General features: G+C 45.4%; 1 protein-coding gene across 1 annotated transcript in view; it reads right to left on the bottom strand.

Moving 5' to 3' along the window:
* Positions 1 to 496: 496 nt before the first annotated feature.
* LOC135504324 (uncharacterized) overlaps positions 497 to 27,223 on the bottom strand; it is a 96,104-nt gene continuing 69,377 nt past the window's right edge. The window contains 9 exon segments of the mRNA XM_064922776.1: positions 497 to 935; positions 2,974 to 3,023; positions 6,168 to 6,362; positions 6,901 to 7,062; positions 8,697 to 8,796; positions 8,839 to 10,510; positions 10,888 to 12,045; positions 19,817 to 19,980; positions 22,225 to 22,291. Coding sequence (XP_064778848.1) covers positions 513 to 935; positions 2,974 to 3,023; positions 6,168 to 6,362; positions 6,901 to 7,062; positions 8,697 to 8,796; positions 8,839 to 10,510; positions 10,888 to 12,045; positions 19,817 to 19,980; positions 22,225 to 22,291 — 3,991 coding nt within the window. The 3' untranslated portion in view covers positions 497 to 512.

Below are 27,223 nucleotides of genomic sequence, written 5' to 3'. Positions count from 1 at the left end.
TTGCGAGTGTGAGAGAGTAAGAGGGAGCTTGGCGCCTCCTCCTCCTCTTCCCCGACTGTGTGTGGAGTATGTGTGGTAGAGGGTAAGGGGTGCGGGCCCCGGGGAGCGTGGTGGGTGAGGTGAAAGGGGTGGAGTGGGGCAGCCTACCCCCATAGTAACCCCCATGTTGGTATAGCACCCTCCGTGACCCTGGGAGGGAACAGGACCGGGGCCCTGTACACACTGTACACCATGCTGCTGCAGCTGGGCCAGCTGAACCTGGGACAGCTGTTGGAGCTGGGGGTGGGAGGGAGCGGGACCGGGGTCCGGCCTCTTGGGGACCCCTACCATGGGGCCCCTGTGGAGGATATGAGGCCCAGGGGCCCCCTGGGCGGTGGAGGAGGGCTGGCTGGGAGCGGGCCCTGCCTGGGCATGGTAGCGGTGATGGTGGTGGTAGGGCGGAGGAGGCTGCTGCCCTGCGGTACTGTTGTAGCAATATTGGGCGTGCAGGGCCTGGATTTTGGAGGGTCCTCCTATGTCGGAGTGGGTGAGGGAGGAGGGGGAGTGTGGGGGCGGGCCGCCAGTGGTGGGCGGGGGACAGGTGCAGGGTAGTGTGGCAGCCCAGGTGGGAGGAGAGGGGGGAGTGGACCAGGGGGCTTGGTGCTGGCGCGCTTGCTCCCGAACAGGGAACCCAGGAAGGAGCCTCCACTGCCCCCTCCCCCTCCAGACCCGCTCACCAGGGCTCCCGTCCCCCCTCGGTCTCCGCTGCTGGGACCCAGTGCCGTCGTCCCAGTAGCGGTATTGTGATTTAGCCCCGGCCCACCCCCCACCCCCATTCCGGGGCTCAGGATGGGGCGGTGAGGCCGGTAGTCTTGGATGTCATAGCTGCCGGGTGGCATTACACCTCCAGCCATGTGGGGGCGCTGATGAGGCCTGGGACTGCTAATGATGGAACCCTGAAAACAGAGGAGGGGAAGAGGGAGGAGGAGAGAGGCAGAGGGAGGAGGAGAGGGGAAAGAGGATCCAGGGGGGAAGTGGGGGAGAGGAGAGGAGGAGACAGAGGGGAGAGGAGACAGAGGGGAAGGGGGAGAAAGGAGAGGAGAAGACAGAGGGGATGAGGGAGGAAGAGAGAGGAGACAGAGGGGAAGAGGGAGAGAAAATAGGAAGAGACAGGGGGAGGAGGGAGGAAGAGAGAGGAGACAGAGGGGAAGAGGGAGAGAAAATAGGAAGAGACAGGGGGAGGAGGGAGAGGAGAGGAGAGATGATACAGAGAAGAGGAAGAAGAGGAGACAGAGGGGAAAGGGAGAGTGGAGAGGAGGAAATGGAGGGGGGGGAGAGAGAGGAGAGGAGACGAGAGATGAGACAGAGAAGAGGAAGAAGAGGAGAGGAGACGAGGAGAGAGAAGATAGGAGAGTCAGTAAAGTACTGTTTGTACTTGATCATTATGTGGATAGATCACACACATACAGACACTGACGACGCCTGTTAAATAACAAAATCCACATGCAATTATCATAACATGCTCCATGCACAGCCTGTTAGGAAACATAGAAACAGACCACTTTACATCAATGAGTTTACAGTGTTGGGGAGTAGTGAACAACAAATAGTTCAATGTGTAATTTAACTCCATTTTGCAGTAGCTTGGTAGTCGTTGAACTAAATTCAAATCAAGGCAGGGATTAGCCATGTAGCGTTGTAGCTAACTACTTGAGCTACACACTACTGTTTTAACATGTAGGGGTGTAGCTAACTACTGGAACTCCACACTACTGTTTTACCATGTAGCGGTGTAGCTAACTACTGGAACTACACACTACTGTTTTACCATGTAGCGGTGTAGCTAACTACTGGAACTACACACTACTGTTTTACCATGTAGCGGTGTAGCTAACTACTGGAACTACACACTACTGTTTTACCATGTAGCGGTGTAGCTAACTACTGGAGCTACATAACTACTGTTTTACCATGTAGCGGTGTAGCTAACTACTGGAGCTAAACACTACTGTTTTACCATGTAGCGGTGTAGCTAACTACTGGAACTCCGCACTACTGTTTTACCATGTAGCTAACTACTGGTACTACACACTACTGTTTTACCATGTTGTGGTGTAGCTAACTACTGGAACTACACACTACTGTTTTACCATGTAGCGGTGTAGCTAACTACTGGGGCTACATAACTACTGTTTTACCATGTAGCGGTGTAGCTAACTACTGGAGCTACACACTACTGTTTTACCATGTAGCGGTGTAGCTAACTACTGGAGTTACATAACTACTGTTTTACCATGTAGCGGTGTAGCTAACTACTGGAACTACACACTACTGTTTTACCATGTAGCGGTGTAGCTAACTACTGGAACTACACACTACTGTTTTACCATGTAGCGGTGTAGCTAACTACTGGAACTACACACTACTGTTTTACCATGTAGTGGTGTAGCTAACTACTGGAATTGCACACTATTGTTTTTGCAACAGTAAAATTAAGTATGCGTGAAGGAGGCAAGAATTCCTTTCATTTTCTGCATTACATCTGCCTAATTCTCACTTGAAACATAGTGTTTAATTAATAGGCCACATTACACATTCTGATTATAGAGTCATCTGTTCTTGAATTTTGTGGTCTATAACATTTCAAATTTAGATATTAACTTTAGTTAAGTGAATCGTTAAAGGAGGCTTTACTTCTTCCAGCATGAGGTAATTGGTAGATTGGTACACTACATTTTCAGAGTAGCATCACCAAAACTGTGAGTTTATTGGAATTCTATTTTAGTGCAATCCTACCAGCAACTGGAGAGGCACTCACATGCATGTTTGGTCATTTCAATCCACAACGATATCAACCAGTAATGAATAGTACCATGCAGGGTATTGAGAAACATCCAGAAGCGTCATGCCATTTAATGAAGTAGACTATAGTTTGGGGAAGGGGGATATGAGAGCCATCCGTCCGTCCCCCTTCCCCGTCTATACCAGACTTACTTCCATTGTGCTGTCCAAGGAGCCAACACTGTTTCGGCGGCCCCGCTTCCCTGCACCCAGCAAGGAATAAGAAAAGTCATGTATTGCTGTAGCCGGCTGGCTAGGGCCGTGTTGTTTCTATATCAGAGGGAACTATTTCTCTCTAAACTACAGTACTTCTGTTGGACAGCAGGTAGAGACAAAGCACCACACAGTAAACAGCTCCTTAGCATCCCGTTCTCTCTCTCTCTCTCTCTCTCTCTCTCTCTCTCTCTCTCTCTCTCTCTCTCTCTGTCTCTCTCTCTCTCTCTCTCTGTCTCTCTTTGTCTCTCTCTCTGTCTCTCTCTATCTGTCTCTGTCTGTCTGTCTCTCTCTCTCTCTCTCTCTCTGTCTCTCTCTCTCTCTCTCTCTCTCTGTCTCTCTCTCTGTGTCTGTCTGTCTCTCTCTCTGTCTGTCTCTCTCTCTGTCTCTAACTGTATCTGTCTCTCTCTCTCTCTGTCTCTCTCTCTCTCTCTCTCTGTCTCTCTCTCTGTCTCTCTCTCTGTCTCTCTCTCTCTGTCTCTCTCTCGCGCTCTCGCCCTGATCACGATCTGTTCTATAATTAACCCTCACAGCACAGCAGGCCTTGCCACAACTTTGGAAGTATGCTTGGGATCATTGTTCATTTGGAAGACACATTTGCGACCAAGCTTTAACTTCCTGACTGATGTGTTGAGAAGTGGCTTCAATATATCCACATAATTTTCCTGCCTCATGATGCCATCTATTTTGTGAAGTGCACCTGTCCCTCCTGCAGCAAAGCACCCCCACAACATGATGTTGCCACCCCCGTGCTTCATGGTTGGGATGGTATTCTCCGGCTTGCAAGCCTCCCCCTTTTTCCTCCAAACATAATGATGGTCATTATGGCCAAACAGTTATATTTTTGTTTCATCAGACCAGAGGACATTTCTCCAAAAAGTATGATCTTTGTCCCCATGTGCAGTTGCAAACCGTAGTCTGGCTTTTTATGGCGATTTTGGAGCAGTGGCTTCTTCCTTGCTCAGGCTATGTCGATATCGGACTCGTTTTACTGTGGATATAGACACTTTTGTACCTGTTTCCTTCAGCATCTTCACAAGGTCCTTTGATGTTGTTTAGGAATTGATTTGCACTTTTTGCACCGAAGTACATGATCTCTAGGAGACAGAACGCGTCTCTGTCCTGAGCGGTATGACGGCTGCGTGTTCGCATGGTGTTTATATCTGTACTATTGTTTCAGGTGTTTAGAAATGTCTTCCAAGGATGAACCAGACTTGCAATTGTTTTTCTGAGGTCTTGGCTGATTTCTTTTGATTTTCCATGATGTCAAGCAAAGAGGCACTGATTTTGAAGGTAGGCCTTGAAATACATCCACAGGTCCACCTCCAATTGACGCAAATGATGTCAATTAGCCAATCAGAAGCTTCTAAAGCCATGACATAATTTTCTGGATTTTTTTTTTTTTTCAAGCTGTTTAAAGGCACAGTCAACTTAGTGTATGTAAACGTCTGACCCACTGGAATTGTGATAGAGTGAATTATAAGTGAAATAATCTGTCTGTAAACAATTGTTGAAAAAATTACTTGCATCATGCATGAAGTAGATGTCCTAACCGACTTGCCAAAACTATAGTTTGTTAACAAGAAATTTGTGGAGTTGTTGAAAAACTAGTTTTAATGTCTCCAACCTAAGTGTAAACTTCCGACTTCAACTGTATAAATAAAAATAAGATCTGGTGAAATAAATCTGGTACAACCAATTACATAATTAGTTAAATAAAGTCCACCTGTGTGTCACATGATCTGTCACATGATCTCAGTATATATACACCTGTTCTGAAAGGCCCCAGAATCTGCAACACCATTAAGCAATGGGCACCACCAAGCAAGCAGCACCAGGAACACCAAGGAGCTCTCTAAACAGGTCAGGGACAAAGTTGTGGAGAAGTACAGATCAGGGTTGGGTTTAAAAAAAATATCCCAAACTTTGAACATCCCACGGAGCACCATTAAATCCATTATTTTAAAAATGGAAAGAATATGTCACCACAACAAACCTGTCAAGAGAGGGCCGCCTACCAAAACTCATGGACCAGGCAAGGTAGGCATTAATCAGAGAGGCAACAAAGAGACAAAAGACGACCATGAAGGAGCTGCAAAGTTCCACAGCGGAGAATGGAGTATGTGTCCATAGGACCACTTTAAGCTGTACACTCCACAGAGCTGAGCTTTACGGAAAGTGGCCAGAAAAAAAGCCATTCCTTCTAGAAAAAAATAAGCAAACACGTTTGGTGTTCACCAAAAGGCATGTGGGAGACGCCCCAAACATATGGAAGAAGGTACTCTGGTCAGATGAGACTAAAATTGAGCTTTTTGGCCATCAAGGAAAACGCTATGTCTGGCACAAACCCAACACCTCTCATCCCCCCGAGAACCCCGTCCATAAAAGTGAAGCATGGTGGTGGCAGCATCACGCTGTGGGGATGTTTTTCATCGGCAGGGAAACTGGTCAGAATTGAAGGAATGATTGATGGCGCTAAATAGAGAGAAACCTGTCTCAGTCTTCCAGAGATTTGAGACTGGGACGGAGGTTCACCTTCCGGCAGGACAATGACCCTAAGCATACTGCTAAAGCAACACTTGAGTGGTTTATTAAGGGGAAACATTTAAATGTCTTGGAATGGCCTAGTCAAAGCGCAAACCTCAATCCAATTGAGAATCTGTGGTATGACTTAGAGACTGCTGTACACCAGCGGAACCCATCCAACTTGAAGGAAATGAATCAGTTTTGCCTTGACGAATGGCCAAAAATCCCAGTGGCTAGATGTGCCAAGCTTATAGAGTGGTGGCTCTACAAAGTATTGACTCTGGGGGGGGGGGGAATAATTATGCAAACTCAAGTTTTCTGTTTTTTTTGTCTTAATGCTCATTTGTTTCACAATAAAACATATTTTCATCTTCAAAGTAGGCCTGTTGTGTAAATGAAATGATACAAACCCCCCCCCAAAAAAAGACAATAGGAAAAATGCCAAAGGGGGTGAATACTTTCGCAAGCCACTGTATATGTCTAGACCAGAGTTAAAATAAATGAGTAATTGAAAGTTTCTGAAAAGCATCTCATAAGGTTGTCTCAGTGACTGTATAAATATGACTGAACAGTGTGTCTGTCCAATGGATGAGGTCAAATCAGTGTACCTGTGTCTGATAGGTCTCTCAGTGATGAGCTGAGCGCGGTACGTTTGAGTCCGTCTGCGGAAGCATAGCTGTCATCCAGACTGGGTCTACCCAGAGTGCCATTCACCACCTCGCCCTTCAAGCCACTGCCCAGACCACCACCGCCAGCCCCGCCCACAACAGGTCTCACAACCCCTTTCTGCTTCTCCAACTCCGCTGTAGAGGGGGAGGAGAGAAATAGGGAAAGAGAGACGAGTGTGAGGAAGAGCGCGACAGAGAAAGAGAGAGAGAGAAGAGACAATCGTGAAAGGAGTCAGTCGAGAATAAGAGTGTGAAGGGATTACTTATCACAATATTTGTATATTAAACTATCCCTTAGTTTTCCCCAATGGAACAATGAGGTCTATCTAGTATCGTAGCATGTTTTCTCCATCTCCTGCACCTCAGTCTCTTTTAGTATATTATAAACTTGGTGATTTGTGCCCTGAATTCTGATTGGCTGAAAGCCATGGCATATCAGACCGTATACCACGGGTATGACAAAACCTTTCATTTTTACTGCTCTAATTACGTTGGTAACCAGTTTATAACAGCAATAAGGCTCCTAGGGGGTTTGTGGGATGCGGCCAATACTCTGCGTTGCGTAAAAAAACAAAAAACAAACAGCCCTTAGATGTGGTATATTGGCCGATTTACCACACCTCCTCGGGCCTTATTGGTTAAGTATAGTATAGTATAGTATAGTTCTACTCACACTCCACCCTGTATTTCTCCATCTCTGTCACCTCAGTGATGCTCTCTCTCAGGTCGGAGGTGAAGCGTGTTCTGTCCTGCTGACTTGGAGCATTTAATACAATCAGAACCTTCCTCTCCCCGCCAGGATTGGCTGACGTCAGACGGATACCGTGGGGATAGTCTACAGGGGAGAGAGGAGACATACTGTACAGCTTTTGACATTATCGATCATAGTCTGCTGCTGGAAAAACGTATGTGTTATGGCTTTACACCCCCTGCTATATTGTGGATAAAGAGTTACCTGTCTAACAGAACACAGACGGTGTTCTTTAATGGAAGCCTCTCCAACAAAATCCAGGTAAAATCGGGAATTCCCCAGGGTAGCTGTTTAGGCCCATTACTTTTTTCAATCTTTACTAACGACATGCCAGCTTTTGACATTATCGATCATAGTCTGCTGCTGGAAAAACGTATGTGTTATGGCTTTACACCCCCTGCTATATTGTGGATAAAGAGTTACCTGTCTAACAGAACACAGACGGTGTTCTTTAATGGAAGCCTCTCCAACAAAATCCAGGTAAAATCAGGAATTCCCCAGGGTAGCTGTTTAGGCAACCTTTACTAACGACATGCCATTTGAGTAAAGCCAGTGTGTCTATGTATGCAGATGACTCAACACTATACAGATCAGCTACAACAGCGACTGAAATAACTGCACCACTTAACAAAGAGCTGCATTTAGTTTCAGAATAAGTGACAAAGAATATGTTAGTCCTAAATATTTAAACTTGTATTTGGGACAAATCATTCACTAAACCCTAAACCTGATCACTACTCTTGTGTGGTAAGGTGCCACAAAGTGGGACTTAGGACAATTGCAATTGTCTCACTTTCACATCATTGAACAGGAATGACCTCCTCTATTGTGATCTGATCAACTAATGTATACTCTGATGTATTTATAGATAGATTATGTGAGTGTAATGTTTACTGTTCATTTTTATTGCTTATTTCACTTTTGTATATTATCTACTTCACTTGCTTTGGCCATGTTAGCATATGTTTCCCATTCCAATAAAGCCCCATGGATGGATGGATAGATGGATAGGTAGGTAGGTAGGTAGGCAGGTAGGGAGAGAGGGAGGGAGGTAGGGAGGTAGGTAGGTAGGTAGGTAGGTAGGTAGGTAGGTAGGGAGGGAGGTAGGTAGGTAGGTAGGTAGGTAGGTAGGTAGGTAGGTAGGTAGGTAGGGAGGGAGGGAGGTAGGGAGGGAGGGAGGGAGGTAGGAAAAAGGTACTCTGGTCAGATGGAGGGAGGGAGGGAGGGAGGTAGGGAGGTAGGAAAAAGGTACTGTAGGTCAGATGAGACTGTAGGGAGGAGGGTGGGTAGGAGGTAGGGAGGTAGGTAGGTACTGTAGGTAGGTAGGTACTGTAGGGAGGTAGGAGGGAGGGAGGGAGGGAGGTAGGGAGGGAGGGGAGGGAGGGAGGGAGGGAGGGAGGGGGAGGGAGGTAGGGAGGTAGGTAGGTAGGGAGGTAGGGAGGGGAGGGAGGGAGGGAGGGAGGGAGGGAGGTAGGGAGGTAGGTGAGGTAGGTAGGTAGGGAGGGAGGGAGGGAGGGAGGGAGGGAGGGAGGGAGGTAGGAGGTAGGTAGGTAGGTAGGTAGGTAGGTAGGTAGGTAGGTAGGTAGGTAGGTAGGTAGGAGGGAGGGAGGGAGGGAGGGAGAAGTGGAGAATCAGGATGAGGTATTGGAACATGTGGACGTGCATCTCAACCCGTCACACACACACACACACACACACACAAACACACGGATACTTACGCTGGTTCTGGAACATGTGGACCTGCATCTCGACCAGGGGAAAAGACTGTCTGAAGCTGTATGTCACAGAGGTCTTCTTCTTCTGGAAGATCTTGGTTACCTGCAGGGTAGAAGAGGGATGGACACGTCTCTTTTTGTTTACCTGCTCGTCCATTCTGATGTGCTCTGCAGACCAGAGGGCGTGACCGTGGAAACACTGTGCTTGATATAGGCCAGAGGGCGTGACCATAGAAACACTGTGCTTGATATAGGCCAGAGGTCGTGACCGTGGAAACACTGTGCTTTGATATAGGCCAGAGGGCGTGACCGTGGAAAAATTGTGCTTTGATATAGGCCAGAGGGCGTGACCGTGGAAACACTGTGCTTTGATATAGGCCAGAGGGCGTGACCGTAAAAACACTATGCTTGATATAGGCCAGAGGGCGTGACCGTAGAAACACTGTACTCTGCAGACCAGAGAGCGTGACCGTGGAAACACTGTGCTCTGCAGACCAGAGGGCGTGACCGTGGAAACACTGTGCTTTGATATAGGCCAGAGGGCGTGACCGTGGAAACACTGTGCTTGATATAGACCAGAGGGCGTGACCGTAGAAACACTGCGCTTGATATAGGCCAGAGGGCGTGAACGTGGAAACACTGTGCTTGATATAGGCCCGAGGGTGTGACCGTGGAAACACTGTGCTTTGATATAGGCCAGAGGGCGTGACCGTGGAAACACTGTGCTTTGATATAGGCCAGAGGGCGTGACCGTGGAAACACTGTGCTTTGATATAGGCCAGAGGGCGTGACCGTGGAAACACTGTACTCTGCAGACCAGAGGGCGTGACCGTGGAAACACTGTGCTTGATATAGGCCAGAGGGCGTGACCGTGGAAACACTGTGCATGATATAGGCCAGAGGGCTTGACCGTAGAAACACTGTGCTTTGATATAGGCCAGAGGGCGTGACCATAGAAACACTGTGCTTTGATATAGGCCAGAGGGCGTGACCGTGGAAACACTGTGCTTGATATAGGCCAGAGGGCGTGACCGTAGAAACACTGTGCTTTGATATAGACCAGAGGGCGTGACCGTGGAAACACTGTGCTTGATATAGGCCAGAGGGCTTGACCGTAGAAACACTGTGCGTTGATATAGGCCAGAGGGCTTGACCGTAGAAACACTGTGCTTTGATATAGGCCAGCGGGTGTGACCGTGGAAACACTGTGCTTGATATAGACCAGAGGGAGTGACCGTAGAAACACTGTGCTTTGATATATGCCAGAGGGCGTGACCGTGGAAACACTGTGCTTTGATATAGGCCAGAGGGCGTGACCGTAGAAACACTGTGCTTTCATATAGGCCAGAGGGCGTGACCGTGGAAACACTGTGCTTTGATATATGCCAGAGGGCGTGACCGTAGAAACACTGTGCTTTGATATATGCCAGAGGGCGTGACCGTAGAAACACTGTGCTTTGATATAGGCCAGAGGGCGTGACCGTGGAAACACTGTGCTTTGATATAGGCCAGAGGGCGTGACCGTAAAAACACTGTGCTTGATATAGGCCAGAGGGCGTGACCGTAGAAACACTGTACTCTGCAGACCAGAGGGCGTGACCGTGGAAACACTGTGCTTGATATAGGCCAGAGGGCGTGACCGTGGAAACACTGTGCTTTGATATAGGCCAGAGGGCGTGACCGTGGAAACACTGTGCTTTGATATAGGCCAGAAGGCTTGACCGTGGAAACACTGTGCTTGATATAGGCCAGAGGGCGTGACCGTGGAAACACTGTGCTCTGCAGACCAGAGGGCGTTACCGTGGAAACACTGTGCCCTGATATAGGCCAGAGGGCTTGACCGTAGAAACACTGTGCTTTGATATAGGCCAGAGGGCTTGACCGTAGAAACACTGTGCTTTGATATAGGCCAGAGGGCTTGACCGTAGAAACACTGTGCTTTGATATAGGCCAGAGGGCTTGACCGTAGAAACACTGTGCTTTGATATAGGCCAGAGGGCGTGACCGTAGAAACACTGTGCTTTGATATAGGCCAGAGGGCTTGACCGTAGAAACACTGTGCTTTGATATAGGCCAGAGGGCTTGACCGTAGAAACACTGTGCTTTGATATAGGCCAGAGGGCGTGACCGTGGAAACACTGTGCTTTGATATAGGCCAGAGGGAGTGACCGTGGAAACACTGTGCTCTGCAGACCAGAGGGCGTGACCGTAGAAACACTGTGCTTGATATAGGCCAGAGGGCGTGACCGTGGAAACACTGTGCTTGATATAGGCCAGAGGGCGTGACCGTGGAAACACTGTGCTTTGATATAGGCCAGAGGGCGTGACCGTGGAAACACTGCGCTTGATATAGGCCAGAGGGAGTGACCGTAGAAACACTGTGCTTTGATATAGGCCAGAGGGCGTGACCGTGGAAACACTGTGCTCTGCAGACCAGAGGGCGTGACCGTGGAAACACTGTGCTTGATATAGGCCAGAGGGCGTGACCGTAGAAACACTGTGCTTTGATATAGGCCAGAGGGCGTGACCGTAGAAACACTGTGCTTTGATATAGGCCAGAGGGAGTGACCGTGGAAACACTGTGCTCTGCAGACCAGAGGGCGTGACCGTAGAAACACTGTGCTTGATATAGGCCAGAGGGCGTGACCGTGGAAACACTGTGCTCTGCAGACCAGAGGGCGTTACCGTGGAAAAACTGTGCCCTGATATAGGCCAGAGGGCTTGACCGTAGAAACACTGTGCTTTGATATAGGCCAGAGGGCTTGACCGTAGAAACACTGTGCTTTGATATAGGCCAGAGGGCTTGACCGTAGAAACACTGTGCTTTGATATAGGCCAGAGGGCTTGACCGTAGAAACACTGTGCTTTGATATAGGCCAGAGGGCGTGAACGTAGAAACACTGTGCTTTGATATAGGCCAGAGGGCTTGACCGTAGAAACACTGTGCTTTGATATAGGCCAGAGGGCTTGACCGTAGAAACACTGTGCTTTGATATAGGCCAGAGGGCGTGACCGTGGAAACACTGTGCTTTGATATAGGCCAGAGGGAGTGACCGTGGAAACACTGTGCTCTGCAGACCAGAGGGCGTGACCGTAGAAACACTGTGCTTGATATAGGCCAGAGGGCATGACCGTGGAAACACTGTGCTTGATATAGGCCAGAGGGCATGACCGTGGAAACACTGTGCTTTGATATAGGCCAGAGGGCGTGACCGTGGAAACACTGCGCTTGATATAGGCCAGAGGGAGTGACCGTAGAAACACTGTGCTTTGATATAGGCCAGAGGGCGTGACCGTAGAAACACTGTGCTTTGATATAGGCCAGAGGGCGTGACCGTGGAAACACTGTGCTCTGCAGACCAGAGGGCGTGACCGTGGAAACACTGTGCTTGATATAGGCCAGAGGGCGTGACCGTAGAAACACTGTGCTTTGATATAGGCCAGAGGGCGTGACCGTAGAAACACTGTGCTTTGATATAGGCCAGAGGGCGTGACTGTGGAAACACTGTGCTCTGCAGACCAGAGGGCTTGACCGTAGAAACACTGTGCTTTGATATAGGCCAGAGGGCGTGACCGTAGAAACACTGTGCTTGATATAGGCCAGAGGGCATGACCGTGGAAACACTGTGCTTGATATAGACCAGAGGGCGTGACCGTAGAAACACTGCGCTTGATATAGGCCAGAGGGCGTGACCGTGGAAACACTGTACTCTGCAGACCAGAGGGCGTGACCGTAGAAACACTGTGCTCTGATATAGGCCAGAGGGGGTGACCGTGGAAACACTGTGCTTGATATAGGCCAGAGGGCGTGACCGTGGAAACACTGTGCTTTGATATAGGCCAGAGGGCGTGACCGTGGAAACACTGTGCTTTGATATAGGCCAGAGGGCGTGACCATAGAAACACTGTGCTTTGATATAGGCCAGAGGGCGTGACCGTAGAAACACTGTGCTTTGATATAGGCCAGAGGGAGTGACCGTAGAAACACTGTGCTTTGATATAGGCCAGAGGGCGTGACCGTAGAAACACTGTGCTTTGATATAGGCCAGAGGGCGTGACCGTGGAAACACTGTGCTTTGATATAGGCCAGAGGGCGTGACCATAGAAACACTGTGCTTTGATATAGGCCAGAGGGAGTGACCGTAGAAACACTGTGCTTTGATATAGGCCAGAGGGCGTGACCGTAGAAACACTGTGCTTTGATATAGGCCAGAGGGCGTGACCGTGGAAACACTGTGCTTTGATATAGTCCAGAGGGCTTGACCGTGGAAACACTGTGCTTTGATATAGGCCAGAGGGCGTGACCGTGGAAACACTGTGCTTTCATATAGGCCATTGGGCGCGACAGTGGAAACACTGTGCTTGAAATATGCCATAGGGCGTGACCGTGGAAACACTGTGCTTGATATATGGGCTTTTGTGATGACTCTGGTACTATTACGAGACTATTCCAGTTCTATTCCAGGACTATTCCAGGACTATTCCTGTTATATTCCAGGACTATTCCTGGTATATTCCAGGACTGTTCCAGGTCTATTCCAGGACTGGTCCAGGTATATTCCAGGTATATTCCAGGACTATTCCAGGTATATTCCAGGTATATTCCAGGACTATTCCAGGTATATTCCAGGACTATTGCAGGTATAGTCCAGGACTATTCCAGGTATATTCCAGGACTATTCCAGGTATATTCCAGGTATATTCCAGGTCTACACTAGGACTGTTCCAGGTATATTCCAGGTATATTCCAGGACTATTCCAGGTATATTCCAGGACTATTCCAGGTATAACAGGTCTATTGGTATATTCCAGGACTATTCCAGGTATATTCCAGGTATGATCCAGGACTATTCCAGGTATATTCCAGGACTATTCCAGTTATTTCCAGTTATATTCCAGGTTCCAGGTATATTCCAGGACTATTGCAGGTATAGTCCAGGACTATTCCAGGTATGTTCCAGGACTATTCCAGGTATATTCCAGGTATATTCCAGGTCTACACTAGGACTGTTCCAGGTATATTCCAGGTATATTCCAGGTATATTCCAGGACTATTCCAGGTATATTCCAGGTCTACACTAGGACTGTTCCAGGTATATTCCAGGTATATTCCAGGACTATTCCAGGACTATTCCAGGACTGTTCCAGGTCTATTCCAGGTCTATTCCAGGTCTATTCCAGGACTATTCCAGGTCTACACCAGGTCTACACTAGGACTGTTCCAGGTATATTCCAGGTATATTCCAGGACTATTCCAGGTATATTCCAGGTATATTCCAGGACTATTCCAGGTATATTCCAGGTATATTCCAGGTAAATTCCAGGACTATTCCAGGACTATTCCAGGTATATTCCAGGACTATTCCAGGTATATTCCAGGACTATTCCAGGTATAGTCCAGGACTATTCCAGGTATATTCCAGGACTATTCCAGGTATATTCCAGGGCTATTCCAGGTACATTCCAGGTATATTCCAGGACTATTCCAGGTATATTCCAGGACTATTCCAGGACTATTTCAGGTATATTCCAGGACTATTCCAGGACTATTCCAGGACTATTTCAGGTATATTCCAGGACTATTCCAGGACTATTTCAGGTATATTCCAGGACTATTCCAGGACTATTTCAGGTATATTCCAGGTATATTCCAATACTATTCCAGGCCGGTTCTCAGACCATTGTTTTAGCTAACTCAGGCGAACAGAACATGTTTGGTATGTATATGACTCAGATCTGTAGTGTTTAGATATAAAAAGGTGAGTTTGTATTGTAGAGCCGTAAAGAAAAACTCTGAACAGGCAGGTGAGTCTACATGGTACAGACATAACGCTCGCAGGGCACACAGGTGAGTCTATATGGTACAGACATAACACTCCCAGGGCACACAGGTGAGTCTACAAATGACTTAAATGTAAATGTAAATGTACATGGTACAGACATAACACTCCCAGGGCACACAGGTGAGTCTATATGGTACAGACATAACACTCCCAGGACACACAGGTGAGTCAACATGGTACAGACATAACACTCCCAGAGCACACAGGTGAGTCTATATGGTACAGACATAACACTCCCAGGACACACAGGTGAGTCTATATGGTACAGACATAACACTCCCAGGGCACACAGGTGAGTCAACATGGTACAGACATAACACTCCCAGGACACACAGGTGAGTCTATATAGTACAGACATAACACTCCCAGAGCACACAGGTGAGTCTATATGGTACAGACATAACACTCCCAGGACACACAGGTGAGTCTATATGGTACAGACATAACACTCCCAGGACACACAGGTGAGTCTATATGGTACAGACATAACACTCCCAGGACACACAGGTGAGTCTATATGGTACAGACATAACACTCCCAGGACACACAGGTGAGTCTATATGGTACAGACATAACACTCCCAGAGCACACAGGTGAGTCTATATGGTACAGACATAACACTCCCAAGGACACACAGGTGAGTCTATATGGTACAGACATAACACTCCCAGGACACACAGGTGAGTCTATATGGTACAGACATAACACTCCCAGGACACACAGGTGAGTCTACATGGTACAGACATAACACTCCCAGGGCACACAGGTGAGTCAATATGGTACAGACATAACACTCCCAGGACACACAGGTGAGTCTATATGGTACAGACATAACACTCCCAGGACACACAGGTGAGTCTATATGGTACAGACATAACACTCCCAGGGACACACAGGTGAGTCTATATGGTACAGACATAACACTCCCAGGACACACAGGTGAGTCAACATGGTACAGACATAACACTCCCAGGACACACAGGTGAGTCTATATGGTACAGACATAACACTCCCAGGACACACAGGTGAGTCTATATGGTACAGACATAACACTCCCAGGACACACAGGTGAGTCTACATGGTACAGACATAACACTCCCAGGACACACAGGTGAGTCTATATGGTACAGACATAACACTCCCAGGACACACAGGTGAGTCAATATGGTACAGACATAACACTCCCAGGACACACAGGTGAGTCTACATGGTACAGACATAACACTCCCAGGGCACACAGGTGAGTCTATATGGTACAGACATAACACTCCCAGGACACACAGGTGAGTCTATATGGTACAGACATAACACTCCCAGGGCACACAGGTGAGTCTATATGGTACAGACATAACACTCCCAGGACACACAGGTGAGTCTATATGGTACAGACATAACACTCCCAGGACACACAGGTGAGTCTATATGGTACAGACATAACACTCCCAGGACACACAGGTGAGTCTATATGGTACAGACATAACACTCCCAGGGCACACAGGTGAGTCTATATGGTACAGACATAACACTCCCAGGGACACACAGGTGAGTCTATATGGTACAGACATAACACTCCCAGGACACACTGGTGAGTCTATATGGTACAGACATAACACTCCCAGAGCACACAGGTGAGTCTATATGGTACAGACATAACACTCCCAGGACACACAGGTGAGTCTATATGGTACAGACATAACACTCCCAGGACACACAGGTGAGTCTATATGGTACAGACATAACACTCCCAGGGCACACAGGTGAGTCTATATGGTACAGACATAACACTCCCAGGACACACAGGTGAGTCTATATGGTACAGACATAACACTCCCAGGACACACAGGTGAGTCTATATGGTACAGACATAACACTCCCAGGACACACAGGTGTAAGTCTATATGGTACAGACATAACACTCCCAGGGCACACAGGTGAGTCTATATGGTACAGACATAACACTCCCAGAGCACACAGGTGAGTCTATATGGTACAGACATAACACTCCCAGGGCACACAGGTGAGTCTATATGGTACAGACATAACACTCCCAGGGCACACAGGTGAGTCTATATGGTACAGACATAACACTCCCAGGACACACAGGTGAGTCTATATGGTACAGACATAACACTCCCAGGACACACAGGTGAGTCTATATGGTACAGACATAACACTCCCAGGGCACACAGGTGAGTCTATATGGTACAGACATAACACTCCCAGGACACACAGGTGAGTCTATATGGTACAGACATAACACTCCCAGGACACACAGGTGAGTCAACATGGTACAGACATAACACTCCCAGGACACACAGGTGAGTCTATATGGTACAGACATAACACTCCCAGGACACACAGGTGAGTCTATATGGTACAGACATAACGCTCCCAGAGCACACAGGTGAGTCTATATGGTACAGACATAACACTCCCAGAGCACACAGGTGAGTCTATATGGGACATAACACAGGACATAACACTCCCAGGACACACAGGTGAGTCTATATGGTACAGACATAACACTCCCAGACACACAGGTGAGTCTATATGGTACAGACATAACACTCCCAGGACACACAGGTGAGTCTATATGGTACAGACATAACACTCCCAGGGCACACAGGTGAGTCTATATGGTACAGACATAACACTCCCAGGACACACAGGTGAGTCTATATGGTACAGACACACAGGTGAGTCTTACATAACACTCCCAGGGCACACAGGTGAGTCTATATGTTGAAGAGGAAGACACTCCCAGGACTCCAGTCCTCAGGTGTTAGGGTCAGGCACCTCGTAAAGCTGACAGCAACACATAATCTGCGGTGTGGCAGCGAGAGCACCACACACAAATTATTATTAGTATTCAGAGACAGAACCTGACAGACAGAACCTGACAGACAGAACCTGATAGACAGAACCTGATAGACAGAACCTGGTACAGACAGAACCTGACAGACAGAAGGTGAGTCTATATGGTACAGACAGAACCTGACAGACAGAACAGGCAGACAGAACCTGGACAGACAGAACCTGACAGACAGAACAGGTGAGACAGAATATGGTACAGACATAACACTCTCAGGGCACACAGCAGATTCAAAGTTTACATACTGTATATCAGATCGATTATGTGAGCTGTTTTCTACTGAATATTGGCTGTTTTCTATTGAATAGGTGTTTTCTATTGAATATTGGCTGTTCCCATTGAATATGGGCTGTTTTCTATTGAATATGGGCTGTTTGCTATTGAATATTGAGTCTGTTTGCTATTGAATATTGGACACACAGGTGATTGAATATGGGACATGTTTCCCATTGAATATGGGCTGTTTTCTATTGAATATGGGCTGTTTCCCATTGAATATTGGCTGTTTTCTATTGAATATTGACATGTTTTCTATTGAATATGGGCTGTTTTCTATTGAATACAGACATAACACTCCCAGGATCATTGAGGGTGTGGGGTCATATGGCAGATCATTAGGGGGTGTGAGGACACACAGCATGAGTCTATTATGGTACAGGGATAACAGCATGATCATTGAGGTGAGTCTATATGGATCAGCAGCATGATCATTGAGGGGTGTGGGGATCGACAGCATGATCATTGAGAGGGCACACAGGTGATCTATATGGTACAGTATAAACACTAGGATATACAGGTGATATATACAAAATAACACCCCAGGACAAATGAGTAGATTTGGTACATACATAACAGCCACACCAGTTGTTGACAGATGTTTAGAACAAAACTCCCAGGACATGCACATGAGTCTATATAGACAAACATTGTCAGGACAGAATGGTCTTATGGTACAGACATAACACTCCCAGAGCACACAAGCAGAAGTCTTACCACGAGCAGAGTGTTGAAGGAAGAACAAATCATCTGTGGACTCCAGTTTCCTACTGGCTTTGTTAGGGTCAGGCACCTCTGCTGAATCAACGCAATCTGCGGTGTGGCAGCGCAAGAACTAGTATTCAGAGACAGAACCTGACAGACAGAACCTGACAGACAGAACCTCAGAAGCAGAGCTTGATGAAATAATGGGAACCTGGCAGACAGAACCTGACAGACAAACCTAAGATCACCATCAGACAGAACCTGACAGACAGAACCGACAGACAGAACCTGGAGACAGTGACAGACAGAACCTGGCAGACATTGGACCTGGCAGACAGAACCTCTTTGGAGACAGAATCACGCAGACACCATCTGACAGACAGAACCTGACAGACAAATCTGGCAGACAGAACCGGATGCCAGGAGAAGAACCTGCCAGACAATGCATAGTGCCAACTGCAGAAGTTTGGTGGAGGACAGAATAATGGTCTGGGGCTGTTTTTCATGGTTCAGACAGAACCCTAGTTCTAGTGAAGGGAAACTTAACACTACAGCATACAATGATATTCTAGATGATTCTGTGCAGACAGAACTGTCAACAGATTTTGGAGAAGACTGACAGACTGTTTCAGCATGACAATGCACAAAGGTCCATACAGAAATGGTTTGTCGAGAACGGTGTGGAAGAACTTGACAGAACCTGCACAATGCCCTGACATCAACCCCATCGAACAGCTTTGGGATGAAATGGAGCACAGTCCTTATCACCTAACATCAGCTCTGACCTCACCAATGCTCTTGTGGCTGAATGGCAGCAGAACCCGCAGCAATGTTCCAACATCTAGTGGAAAACCTTCCCAGAAGAGTAGAGGCTGTTATAGCAGCAACTCCATATTAATGCCCATGATTTTGGAAGGTGAAGTTTGACAAGCAGGTGTCCACATACATTTGGTGTTTAGTGTATTGGCTGTTTTCAATTGAATATGACTGTAGACATTAATACTGTTTTAAGCAGAATATGGGCTGTTTTCTATTGAATATGGGCTGTTTCCACAGCCTGAATATTGAGACTGTTTTCACTGAATATTGGCTGTTTTAGCTGAATACTGTTTTCTACTGAATATTGGCTGATTTCAATTGAATAGGGCTGTTTTGAATGAATATTGGCCATTATCCACTCCTGAGGAAACATTAATATCCACAGGGGAAAGTTGAGAAAAAATATTGGGAGAGATAAAGAGGAATGGAGATAACGGAGATAAAAACAGATAGAGAGAGACATTGAAATGGAGATAAATAAATGTAGTTTATTAAAAAAACGAGTTTTGTTTTGAATAATGAACTGTTTAAAAAAACAAACATGGCTGTTTTCATTGAATATGTAGAGAAACAACCTAAACATCCATCCCATTGAATATTGGCCTCACCTCTGAGGCTTTTTGATGAAATCCTCCAGCTTTTTCTTTGAATTGGCGTTGGGAGAATACATGTCTGTGTTGAGGAGGATGATATTGAAGGCCAGGATGAAGATGGTGTTTTCAGGGTTCTGGAACTGTTTTCGGATGAATATTGGGTTTTCTATTGAATACCGCTGACTGGATGGGGGGGGAGAAGACATGGAGTTTGAGATTGAAATAGGGGCGAGGTAGAGACAGAATAGGGCTGGAGATATAAGTCCTGTATATCCAAAATAAAATGTCAATACAGTATAACATAGAAATTGGACTGTTTTAAGTCCATAAGTCAGTCCATAAGTCCATAAGTCATTACATAAGTCCATAAGTCAGTCCATAAGTCCATAAGTCAGCACATAAGTCCATAAGTCAGTTTACATAAGTCAGCACATAAGTCCATAAGTCCATAAGTCAGTTTACATAATCCATAAGTCAGCTACATAATATAAGTCTGTTTTCTAATTGAATAAGTCAGTTTCCATAAGTGAATATGTCAGCATAAGTCCATAAGTCATTACATGGGGTCAACACATAAGTCCATTGAGGTCCATAAGTCATGATACATAAGTCCATAAGTCAGCACATAAGTCCATAAGTCCATAAGTCCATAAGTCAGCACATAAGTCCATAAGTCAATACATAAGTCAGTATATAAGTCCATAGTTCAGTGGACACCCATTCCATAAGTCAGTACATAAGTCCATAAGTCAGTACATAAGTCCATAAGTCAGTCCATAAGTCCATAAGTCCATAAATCAGTACATAAGTCCATAAGTCATTGTACATAAGTCCATAAGTCAGTACATAAGTCCATAAATCAAGTCCATAAGTCAGTACATAAGTCATAAGTCCATCAGCACAATAACTGCATAAATCAGCACAATAAATCCATAAATCAGCAAATAGAAGTCCATAAATCAGCACAATAAATCCATAAATCAGCACAATAAATCCATAAATCAGCACAATAAATCCATAAATCAGCAAAGAGAAGTCCATAAATCAGCACAATAAGTCCATAAATCAGCACAATAAATCCATAAATCTGCACTAAATCCATAAATCAGCAAATAAATCCATAAATCAGCACAATAAATCCATAAATCTGCACAATAAATCCATAAATTAGCACAATAAGTCCATAAATCAGCACAATAAGTCCATAAATCACCACAATAAGTCCATAAATCAGCACAATAAATCCATAAATCAGCAAATATAAGTCCATAAATCAGCAAATAAATCCATAAATCAGCACAATATATCCTAAATCAGCACAATAAATCCATAAATCAGCACAATAAATCCATAAATCAGCACAATAAATCCATAACTCAGCACAATAAATCCATAAATCAGCACAATAAATCCATAATCAGCACAATAAATCCATAAATCAGCACAATAAATCCATAAATCAGCAAATAGAAGTCCATAAATCAGCACAATAAATCCATAAATCAGCACAATAAATCCATAAATCAGCACAATAAATCCATAAATCAGCACAGTAAATCCATAAATCAGCAAATAGAAGTCCATAAATCAGCACAATAAATCCATAAATCAGCACAATAAATCCATAAATCAGCACATAAATCCATAAATCAGCAAATAGAAGTCCATAAATCAGCACAATAAATCCATAAATCAGCACAATAAATCCATAAATCAACACAATAAATCCATAAATCAGCACAATAAATCCATAAATCAGCACAATAAATCCATAAATCAGCACAATAAACCCATAAATCAGCACAATAAATCCATAAATCAGCACAATAAATCCATCAATCGGTAGAGAAGGATGCAGGTCCTGGTGCAAAAACTGCAGCCGAGGCATTAAAAAGTCCAGTACAAAATAGTCAAGTTTTGTTTTGAGGAGTGTATGTCCCCTAGTATATAAGTATGTCCATTCGTCAGTATAGAAAGTACATAAAAAACCAGCACAAAAAGTAATTAAGTCCAAGTATCTGAAACATCCATCAGAATCCTCCAATTTCTGGGCTCTGACAAACCGGGGTTCGATCTTCCTGGTTGCTGATTGGCTGAAAGCATGTGGTATATCAGACCGGATTCTATGGGTATGACAAAACAATATATGTTTACTGGTCTAATTAGGTTGGTAACCAGTTTATAATAGCAATAAGGCACCTTGTGGGTTTGTGGTATATCACCAATATATCAGAGCTAGGATTGTATCGAGGCTGTATTGCTTAAGAACAGGAGATACACATGGTATATAGGCCATAACCACACTTCCTCTGTTGTTGTTGTTGTTGTTGTTGTTGTCCTTTAACATAATTCTCACCTGAAAGCCATCGATCAGACTCTCCACCTTCTGGGCCTCCCCCTGGACTTTAATCTGGGCCTGGAACTTCCTGAGGGCTAAATGGGAGGGCGTCGAGATCCATCCCTGAGAAGTCCAACTCATCTACCACACAACTGGGCAGGGAGAGGAGTACATAGGATTAAACCCTAAGTCCATAAACCTAAACTTAAACCTGGACAGGGAGAGGAGAGAGGATTAAACCATAAGCCTAAACCTAAACTTAAACCTGGACAGGGAGAGGAGAGAGGATTAAACCCTAAGCCTAAACCTAAACTTAAACCTGGACAGGGAGAGTCCATAAGTCCATAAACCCTAACCCTAAACCTAAACTTAAACCTGGACAGGGAGAGGAGTCAGAGGATTAAACCCTAAGCCTAAACTTAAACTTAAACCTGGGCAGGGACATAAGTCAGAGGATTAAACCCTAAACCTAAACCTAAACTTAAACCTGGGCAGGGAGAGGAGAGTCAGGATTAACCCTGAAACTAAACTTAAACCTGGACAGGGAGAATAAGAGGATTAACCCTAAAGTCTAAACTTGAACTTAAACCTGGTCAGGGAGAGGAGAGATGATTAACCCTAAACCTAAACCTAAACTTAAACCTGGACAGGAGAGGAGTCAGTACATAGGATTAAACCCTAAACCTAAAACTAAACTTAAACCTGGACAGGGAGAGGAGAGAGGATTAAAGTAAGCCTAAACCTAAACTTAAACCTGGACAGGGAGAGGAGAGAGGATTAAACCCATAAGCCTAATGTCAAACTTAAATCTGGACAGGGAGAGAGAGAGGATTAAACCCTAAGCCTAAACCTAAACTTAAATCTGGACAGGGATAAGAGAGAGGATTAAACCCTAAGCCTAAACCTAAACTTAAATCTGGACAGGGAGAAGAGAAGGATCAAACCCTAAGCCTAAACCTAAACTTAAATCTGGACAGGGAGAGGAGAGAGGATTAAACCCTAAACCTAAACCTAAACTTAAACCTGGGCAGGAGAATAAGAGGATTAAACCCTAAACCTAAACCTAAACTTAAACCTGGGCAGGGAGAAGAAGGGGATTAACCCTAAGCCTAAACCTAAACTTAAACCAAGACAGGGAGAAGAGAGAGGATTAACCCTAAGCCTAAACCTAAACTTAAATCTGGACAGGGAGAAGAAGAGGATTAACCCTAAACCTAAACCTAAATCTGGACAGGGATAGGGAGAGGATTAAACCCTAAGCCTAAACCTAAACTTAAACCTGGACAGGGAGAAGAGAGAGGATTAACCCTAAACCTAAACTTAAACCTGGACAGGGAGAAGAAGGATTAAACCCTAAACCTAAACCTAAACTTAAATCTGGACAGGAGAGGAGAGAGGATTAAACCCAATAAGCCTAAACCTAAACTTAAACCTGGACAGGGAGAAGAGAGAGGATAAACCCTAAACCTAAACTTAAACCTGGACAGGGAGAAGATAGAGGATTAACCCTAAACCTAAACTTAATCCTGGACAGGGAGAATAAGAGGATTAACCCTAAACCTAAACTTAAACCTGGACAGGAGAAGAGAGAGGATTAACCCTAAACCTAAACTTAATCCTGGACAGGGATGCAGGACAGTGGAGACAAAAGAGGATTAACCCTAAACCTAAACTTAATCCTGGACAGGGAGAAGAGAAGGATTAACCCTAAACCTAAACTTAAACCTGGACAGGGAGAATTAAGTCCAAGGATTAACCCTAAACCTAAACTTAAACTTAAACCTGGGCAGGGAGAGGAGAGAGGATTAACCCTAAAACTAAACTTAAACCTGGACAGGGAGAACAAGAGAGGATTAACCCTAAACCTAAACTTAAACCTGGGCAGGGCGAGGAGAGAGGATTAAACCCTAAACCTGAACTTAAACTTAAACCTGGGCAGGGAGAGGAGAGAGGATTAACCCTAAACCTTAACCTAAACTTAAACCTGGACAGGGAGAAGAGAGAGGATTAACCTTAAACCTAAACTTAAACTTAAACCTGGGCAGGGAAAAGAGAGAGGATTAAACCCTAAACCTAAACCTAAATTTAAACCTGGACAGGGAGAAGAGAGAGGATTAACCCTAAAACTAAACTTGAACTTAAACCTGGGCAGGGAGAGGAGAGAGGATTAAATCCTAAACCTAAACCTAAACTTAAACCTGGACAGGGAGAAGAGAGAGGATTAACCCTAAACCTAAACTTAAACCTGGACAGGGAGAAGAGAGAGAATTAACCCTAAACCTAAACTTAAACCTGGACAGGGAGAAGAGAGAGGATTAACCCTAAACCTAAACTTAAACCTGGGCAGGGAGAGGAGAGAGGATTAAACCCTAAACCTGAACTTAAACTTAAACCTGGGCAGGGGGAGGAGAGAGGATTAACCCTAAACCTTAACCTAAACTTAAACCTGGACAGGGAGAATAGAGAGGATTAACCCTAAACCTAAACCTAAGCATGGACAGGGAGAGAGAGGATTAACCCTAAACCTAAACCTAAGCCTGGACAGGGAGAAGAGAGAGGATTAAACCCTAAACCTGAACTTAAACTTAAACCTGGGCAGGGAGAGGAGAGGGATTAACCCTAAACCTAAACTTAAACCTGGACAGGGAGAGGAGAGAGGATTAACCCTGAAACTAAACTTAAACCTGGACAGGGAGAATAGAGAGGATTAACCCCTAAACCTAAACCTAAGCCTGGACAGGGAGAGGAGAAAGGATTAACCCTAAACCTAAACCTAAGCCTGGACAGGGAGAGGAGAGAGGAGAGAGTCAGAGAGGATTAACTAAACTTAAACCTGGACAGGGAGAAGAGAGAGGAGAGAGTCAAGAGGATTAACTAATCTTAAACCTGGACAGGGAGAAGAGAGAGGATTAAACCCTAAGCCTAAACCTAAACTTAAATCTGGACAGGGAGAGGAGAGAGGATTAAACCCTAAGCCTAAACCTAAACTTAAACCTGGGCAGGGAGAGGAGAGAAAATTCAACCCTAAGCCTAAACCTAAACTTAAATCTGGACAGGGAGAAGAGAGAGGATTAAACCCTAAGCCTAAACCTAAACTTAAATCTGGACAGGGAGAAGAGAGAGGATTAAACCCTAAGCCTAAACCTAAACTTAAATCTGGACAGGGAGAGAGAGAGGATTAAACCCTAAACCTAAACCTAAACTTAAACCTGGGCAGGGAGAAGAGAGAGGATTAAACCCTAAACCTAAACCTAAACTTAAACCTGGGCAGGGAGAAGAGAGGGGATTAACCCTAAGCCTAAACCTAAACTTAAACCAAGACAGGGAGAAGAGAGAGGATTAACCCTAAGCCTAAACCTAAACTTAAATCTGGACAGGGAGAAGAGAGAGGATTAAACCCTAAACCTAAACCTAAATCTGGACAGGGAGAGGGGAGAGGATTAAACCCTAAGCCTAAACCTAAACTTAAACCTGGACAGGGAGAAGAGAGAGGATTAACCCTAAACCTAAACTTAAACCTGGACAGGGAGAGGAGAGAGGATTAAACCCTAAACCTAAACCTAAACTTCAATCTGGACAGGGAGAGGAGAGAGGATTAAACCCTAAGCCTAAACCTAAACTTAAACCTGGACAGGGAGAAGAGAGAGGATTAACCCTAAACCTAAACTTAAACCTGGACAGGGAGAAGAGAGAGGATTAACCCTAAACCTAAACTTAATCCTGGACAGGGAGAAGAGAGAGGATTAACCCTAAACCTAAACTTAAACCTGGACAGGGAGAAGAGAGAGGATTAACCCTAAACCTAAACTTAATCCTGGACAGGGAGAAGAGAGAGGATTAACCCTAAACCTAAACTTAATCCTGGACAGGGAGAAGAGAGAGGATTAACCCCTAAACCTAAACTTAAACCTGGACAGGGAGAAGAGAGAGGATTAACCCTAAACCTAAACTTAAACTTAAACCTGGGCAGGGAGAGGAGAGAGGATTAACCCTAAAACTAAACTTAAACCTGGACAGGGAGAAGAGAGAGGATTAACCCTAAACCTAAACTTAAACCTGGGCAGGGAGAGGAGAGAGGATTAAACCCTAAACCTGAACTTAAACTTAAACCTGGGCAGGGAGAGGAGAGAGGATTAACCCTAAACCTTAACCTAAACTTAAACCTGGACAGGGAGAAGAGAGAGGATTAACCCTAAACCTAAACTTAAACTTAAACCTGGGCAGGGAAAAGAGAGAGGATTAAACCCTAAACCTAAACCTAAATTTAAACCTGGACAGGGAGAAGAGAGAGGATTAACCCTAAAACTAAACTTGAACTTAAACCTGGGCAGGGAGAGGAGAGAGGATTAAATCCTAAACCTAAACCTAAACTTAAACCTGGACAGGGAGAAGAGAGAGGATTAACCCTAAACCTAAACTTAAACCTGGACAGGGAGAAGAGAGAGAATTAACCCTAAACCTAAACTTAAACCTGGACAGGGAGAAGAGAGATGATTAACCCTAAACCTAAACTTAAACCTGGGCAGGGTGAGTAGAGAGGATTAAACCCTAAACCTGAACTTAAACTTAAACCTGGTCAGGGAGAGGTGAGAGGTTTAACCCTAACCCTTAACCTAAACTTAAACCTGGACAGGGAGAATAGAGAGGATTAACCCCTAAACCTAAACCTAAGCATGGACAGGGAGAGAGAGGATTAACCCTAAACCTAAACCTAAGCCTGGACAGGGAGAAGAGAGAGGATTAAACCCTAAACCTGAACTTAAACTTAAACCTGGGCAGGGAGAGGAGAGGGATTAACCCTAAACCTAAACTTAAACCTGGACAGGGAGAGGAGAGAGGATTAACCCTGAAACTAAACTTAAACCTGGACAGGGAGAATAGAGAGGATTAACCCCTAAACCTAAACCTAAGCCTGGACAGGGAGAGGAGAAAGGATTAACCCTAAACCTAAACCTAAGCCTGGACAGGGAGAGGAGAGAGGAGAGAGTCAGAGAGGATTAACTAAACTTAAACCTGGACAGGGAGAAGAGAGAGGAGAGAGTCAGAGAGGATTAACTAATCTTAAACCTGGACAGGGAGAAGAG

The sequence above is a fragment of the Oncorhynchus masou genome, chromosome 18 (genome assembly GCF_036934945.1).
Source record: "Oncorhynchus masou masou isolate Uvic2021 chromosome 18, UVic_Omas_1.1, whole genome shotgun sequence".
Lineage (NCBI taxonomy): Eukaryota > Metazoa > Chordata > Actinopteri > Salmoniformes > Salmonidae > Oncorhynchus > Oncorhynchus masou.
Note: the sequence above shows the minus strand (reverse complement) of the source record. Positions and strands in the feature narration are given on the sequence as shown.